This window comes from Hordeum vulgare, chromosome 7H (assembly GCF_904849725.1).
Source record: "Hordeum vulgare subsp. vulgare chromosome 7H, MorexV3_pseudomolecules_assembly, whole genome shotgun sequence".
Lineage (NCBI taxonomy): Eukaryota > Viridiplantae > Streptophyta > Magnoliopsida > Poales > Poaceae > Hordeum > Hordeum vulgare.
In genome coordinates, this window is record NC_058524.1 from 94,616,623 (window position 1) to 94,622,214 (window position 5,592).

At 43.7% G+C, this 5,592-nt stretch overlaps 1 protein-coding gene across 1 annotated transcript; it reads left to right on the forward strand.

Moving 5' to 3' along the window:
* The first annotated feature begins 1,051 nt into the window (after nt 1–1,051).
* LOC123407853 (protein BOBBER 1-like) lies at nt 1,052–3,850 on the forward strand. The gene is made up of 6 exons (XM_045101081.1): nt 1,052–1,603; nt 2,692–2,864; nt 2,948–2,996; nt 3,090–3,256; nt 3,361–3,444; nt 3,530–3,850. The coding sequence occupies exons 1-6, from the start codon at nt 1,192–1,194 to the stop codon at nt 3,566–3,568; spliced, it is 924 nt and encodes a 307-aa protein (XP_044957016.1). The 5' UTR covers nt 1,052–1,191; the 3' UTR covers nt 3,569–3,850.
* The last annotated feature ends 1,742 nt before the right edge of the window (nt 3,851–5,592 follow it).

Sequence of the window (5,592 nt, forward strand, 5' to 3'; positions counted from 1 at the left end):
ACGCGGCCGGACCTCGGCTGGCCCTGCGCGACGCGGCGGAAGGCGGAGGCCAGGCCGGCGAGGCCGGAGCGGACCGTCGGCTGCAGGTCGGGGATGGGCGGGGCGGGGCGGCCGAGGAGGTGCGCGGCCCTGGACCACGCGTACAGCACCGACAACAGTAGGAAGAGCACCCCGGCCTGCATTTCTTGAGAATTCGACGCCTGATGGATGGATTTATGCAGTAGTTGTGGCGGGGTGGAGGAGCACGGGAGATGGTGAGGAGGCGGGGGCGGGGGCGGAGGAGGGAGGGGCGGTGCTGGTGGTGAGGGAGTGGCCGGCGGGGTGTGGCGGTGGTGGCGTTGAGGGGGAGGCGGGGTGGAGGAGCAGGGTGGGCTCGGTCCGGAGGGGAAGAAGTTTTTTTTTTGCCTGTCCGGTCCAGATGGAGAGAGAGAGTCGGTTTTTCCCGGATCGAAGCGGTCCGGGCCGGTTTTTTCTGTAAGAGACTGACCGGTGGGTCATATGTGTCAGAAAGAGCATCTATATGTAGAAATACAAAATCTGCAAAATACGGCCTGTATCTTGATACGTATTTGCAAAAAAAATTGAAAGATGGCACCAACTTATGAATACGGCCCGAATTATGGTAGTCTTTTGCAATTAACTACGCTGTTTGACCAACAACACACGCATCATAATTTATACTATATCTAAACTATGGTACAACACAATAATAGAACACGGCACGGTGAAATGCACGTTGGTAAACTATGTTGATGGTTTGTTTTAATGAAAACCGAGTCAAATCGTTTCCACGAGAAATCTCGTTTTTGTTTTCGAGAACAAAACGTACTCATTTTTTCCTTTTCCTTTGAAAGTAAACTGGCTCATAAGTTAAAAATTCAAAGACACCATTTGAATACCATAGTAGTGGAAGTGAATAAACATAATAAAAAGTTTGAAATAAAATACTTTGGGAACTCAAAAGACACAGTTCGAGTAGACACGGTAGAAACTGAAGCGGAATGCGAACCCACCCCATGCACCTCCGGAATGTTCGAGAGCAAGCCGTGGGGCGGCGCAGAGGTCTCATTTTAAGCGAGACCCATAGCCTCGTCAACCCATTCGTCTGCGCCGAAACCCCTCTCCAATCTGAGATCCCCTCACGAGTGGGACCCGAATCCGAAACCCTAGAGCAGAGCGGGAGGGGCGGCCATGGCCATCATCTCCGACATCCAGGAGGAGGAGGCGCCGCCGTCGCAGCAGCCGGCCCCGGCCCCGGCCCCGGCAGCGGTCGACGTGGACCTGGAGGTCCTCGAGGCGGTGCTCGAGCGCAAGGGCGGCGCGCTCCCGTTCCTCCACGCGGCCATCGACGTCGCGCACCGCCGCTCCGACCTCTTCCGCGACCCCTCCGCGGTCGGCAAGGTCACAGCGATGGCCTCGGCGTGCAGGGCGCAGGTGGAGGCGGAGGAGAGGAAGGCCAGGGACGCCAAGAGGAAGGCGGCGGAGCTGGAGAAGGCGGCGGCGGCGGCGGCGGCGGCCGAGAAGGAGAAGCGGGAGAGCTCGGTGGTGACGGAGGGCCGGGGTGGCAGCACGGAGGTGGAGAAGGAGGAGGGCAAGGCGAACAGTAAGTGACCTGTTGTCATTTCCCTTCTACTTTAATTCGTATTGATGCTTAGTGCTGGATTATTGGTGTGATAATGTCGAATTTGTTAGTTCATAGGGTTTAGGATATTGTGGCCTCGATGCTAACTCTGAATTATAGCTTTTAGATAGGTCGTGTGGTTTGGCCATTATTCATTATTTGCGTGATAGCTTGGTTGATTTAGCGCCATAGATATTCAATAAGTTTATGTTGATGCTTTGGCAAATCATGAGCAAGCGGAAGGTGTCTGTTTCAGTCAAATCGTTTTCTATGTATGTGGTTTGAAGCCATTGTTCACTACTTGCGTGCTAGTTTGGTTTGTTTAAAGGCTCAAGTATTTCCTACTTGGAGTTGTTAGTGGCACTGATAATAGATGAGTGTATGCTATGCTTTGACTGATCATGAGCAAGGACAAGTTGTCCGTTTCAGTTTATGAGTCCCAAAGATAGAGCAATGCTCAAGTTTTATTTGTGTAGTTCAGGACACTTCCGAGAGAAATAGTTTGTATTATTGAGCAGATGCCCGGTTCAAATAAGAGGTGTCACTAGGTTTAGTTGTTACATGGTAGTGTTAGGAACTTAAGTCTAATTCACTTCTATATATGAGTGATTTATTTGCTCGTCAATTTGCTCTGCTCCTGAAACAATAGGACTAGCAGCATGGTTAATTACTCTCATTTCTCTTACGACAGCTCTTGGTTAGGATGAAATAACACTTGTTCAGTTTCTTGAAAAACTACACTTATTATCATCTATCTGCTTATGATAAAGTTTTCCTTTTCATCTGTAAAACTGCCCCAAAACCGAGCCAGTTTGTATAATTATCTTCGTTAATCAGAAGTCATGGTTCATTGCAGTCAGAAACTGCTTTATAACTCCTAAGTTGTTCAATAACTGAGTTGCTTTCTTGAACTAGGTTATGTGCCATAAATCATGGTGAAACATTGCACTTGATTTGTTAAAACCCTGTTTTATTTATGGCATCTCCTTCATTTGCCTATGAAAAATTTCATTATATTTCAGTTATGCACTCTGCGATTAACTAATGGTGTCTCTCATCTCACTAAACAGAACCAAATGCTGGCAATGGTCTTGATATGGAGAAGTATTCCTGGACTCAGCAGTTATCAGAGGTTAATGTCAATGTTCCTGTTCCTGAAGGAACAAAGTCAAGGTTTGTTGTCTGTGAGATTAAGAAGGATCGTCTGAAAGTTGGGTTGAAGGGCCAGCCTCCCATCATTGATGTGCGTGGTATCAACTACGCAACAGTTTATCTTGTCCTTGTGTGTAAGAATCATTTGCTGATGCAGTGTTCCTTTGTTACCAGGGTGAGCTTTACAAACCAGTTAAAGTTGATGACTGCTTCTGGAGCATAGGTATGAAGCACAGACCATTTATGTTATGCCAAGTGCCCCACCTTAGGATCCCTTACTAATAAAAACATATTTTCCTTCTGATAATACCTTCAGAGGATGGGAAAGCACTGTCTATACTGCTTACAAAGCACAATCAAATGGAGTGGTGGAAATCTGTGATCAAAGGTGACCCTGAAGTTGACACCCAAAAGGTGGAACCAGAGAATAGCAAGCTTTCTGAACTGGATCCTGAGACTAGGCAAACTGTGGAGAAGATGATGGTAAGCGCTGGGCACAACCTGATTTGATTGATGAATCACACGCCTTGCAATTTCTTCAGACCATTAAAAACAGGCAACTAACTTTGTATTTTTCTGTGTTGCAGTTTGATCAGCGTCAGAAGCAGATGGGTCTGCCAACAAGTGATGAAATGCAGAAGCAAGACATGCTCAAGAAGTTCATGTCTCAGGTAAGTGGCTGCATGTTCATCCTATTGTGTGCGTTTCGGTTGACTTGCCATTGCCTGCTGTGTCTGATTGAGGTTTCCATTGCAGCACCCAGAGATGGACTTCTCAAATGTGAAGATGGCTTAAGGTGTGCTGGATCCAAGGAAATGCAGAAAGTTTTTTATGGAGGAATCACATCTATCCTAGTTATTTTCAGTTTGAGTGTCTTGTGGTTTAGTGTCTGGTTATTGCTACGAATTTTAGTGTCTGATTGAGGTTTCCATTGCAGCACCCAGAGATGGACTTCTCAAGGACACAATGTCTTGTGGCTTAGTGAACTCTGTTTTCTGTGGTTGGAACCAATCAGTTGTCCAGTTCTCATGTTGGTGTACTTCACTTGTGCGATTTCTAGCTACCTGCATCCCTTTATAAGCTGTTTATCTTTAGTAGGCATTATGGAGGACGGGCTCTATGGAGCTTTTTTTCAAAATTGGAAAAAAAAATCACATGCGTTCGTATTGACTGAGATTTGTTGTTAGATTTCTTTGGAACATCAAAATGCTAAAAATTCCAAAACAGACGTGTAATGGACATGCGACTAGCATTTCCAAAACATCAAAATGGCTCATCCTTCATCTAGCATTTCTGCTTTATCTTCTCTTACACTATTGGTGTAATGGACATGCGACTAGCTGACGTCTGACATTGGTGTCATAGCAAAGTGAGGCTTGCAATGCTTCATCATCACCAAGTTGAAGAAATTGTATCTTAGTATCACATAACAGAATGAAGGAAGAGGTCAAGGTTTATGTGCTTATGATGACACAATCCAAAGAAAGTGGCATATGATAAAAAAAACATGTGCTTATGATGACTCAATCCAAAGAAAATGACATGATAAAAGAAAAACATATCTGATAACGCCTAAAATCATATTTTATCTGTCTAAAAATAAGTGTCTCAAGCTTAGTATAACTATGTAGCTGGTACAAAGTTTTATTTTGGACAAAGATAGGAGAGGTTTGAAATATCGCCCATCTAGGTGTGAGATTTTGCGTGGCTTTACCCTGCCCATATCAAGTAAATGAGATGGGTCCTCACCCTTTTGATGGTGACATTGAAGAACCCTAGGCGGGATTTTGTTTGCTTGTTTTTTGGTTGTCATGTGTATGGTCTTGGGGTGTCTTGGTTTAGATAGACCGACACGTTGTTTTTGGTTGTCAATCTTACTGTGTAGATGCTCTACATGTTTGGTTTTCGTTCTATAACCAAGCTGAGTGAGATTTAATTTCATGAAAAACTTTCAAAAGACAGTACTTTGAACCCAAGATTTTTCTATTTCTCTCGCTTGAGATATATTAACATCCTAATACCTCATTATATAATTAAATACCTCATTTTTCTATTTCTTTCAAAATACAATTATTTGAATTGTTTATGTATTTTTCAAAGATTTTGCAGAGCCAAAATAACCTCATTATATAATTAAATACCTCTTTTCTTGGTGCCAATTAAAGAGGACCATCAATTCTAAGCATAAGAACAAACCTCGATAAGACAGAGTGCGTTCTCTTCGGAATTTTCATCGTAGAAGACACAATCATAGCATTCCACCTGCATGGTTTTCCCTTTAAGCAAATTCCATGTGTTACTCCGTCGTCGTGGAGAAGAAGCTAGAAGAAAATTTGGTGTCTCAGCCTACAAGCACTTTTCCTGGGCCTCTTTATCTCCTTGCATCCAATTATATACTTTAGTAGATGAGTAGCTTGATCCCTTCCATCCGTAAGACCACTTATCATTGTCTTGACAAATTCCATGTTGAAGTAACAAACCTTGGATTTTGAGGAATTGTTCAAAAGATTGAGAAGAAAGGGGCATATGGAAATGTTTTGTTAAATCTCCGGTGTTAATCATGGTCTCCAAGGAGATTTTTTGAGTGACTGCAAAAGATTGGAGCGTAGGATATTGAATTGTAATGGATTTTCGTGCCTATGAATCATACTAGAATAATTGAGCTTCTGCTTCTCACTTTACATACTGCAACATTTGTGAAAGTTGGGATTAGCTTTAAGTGTGATCTTCATAAAAAATGAGTCTTCTCTTCTCAAAGTTTGGAGTAGTTTGGATTACTTTGGTTTTACATATTTTCTGTGAAGTAATTGGTGATGTCT

Bases quoted from the DNA above. Each gene is read 5' to 3' on its own strand.
- LOC123407853 (XM_045101081.1), top strand. From the start codon at position 1,192: ATGGCCATCATCTCCGACATCCAGGAGGAGGAGGCGCCGCCGTCGCAG. The intron at 2,865-2,947 runs GTGCGTGGTATC...CTTTGTTACCAG, and splicing joins GCCAGCCTCCCATCATTGAT to GGTGAGCTTTACAAACCAGT. The intron at 3,257-3,360 runs GTAAGCGCTGGG...TCTGTGTTGCAG, and splicing joins AAACTGTGGAGAAGATGATG to TTTGATCAGCGTCAGAAGCA.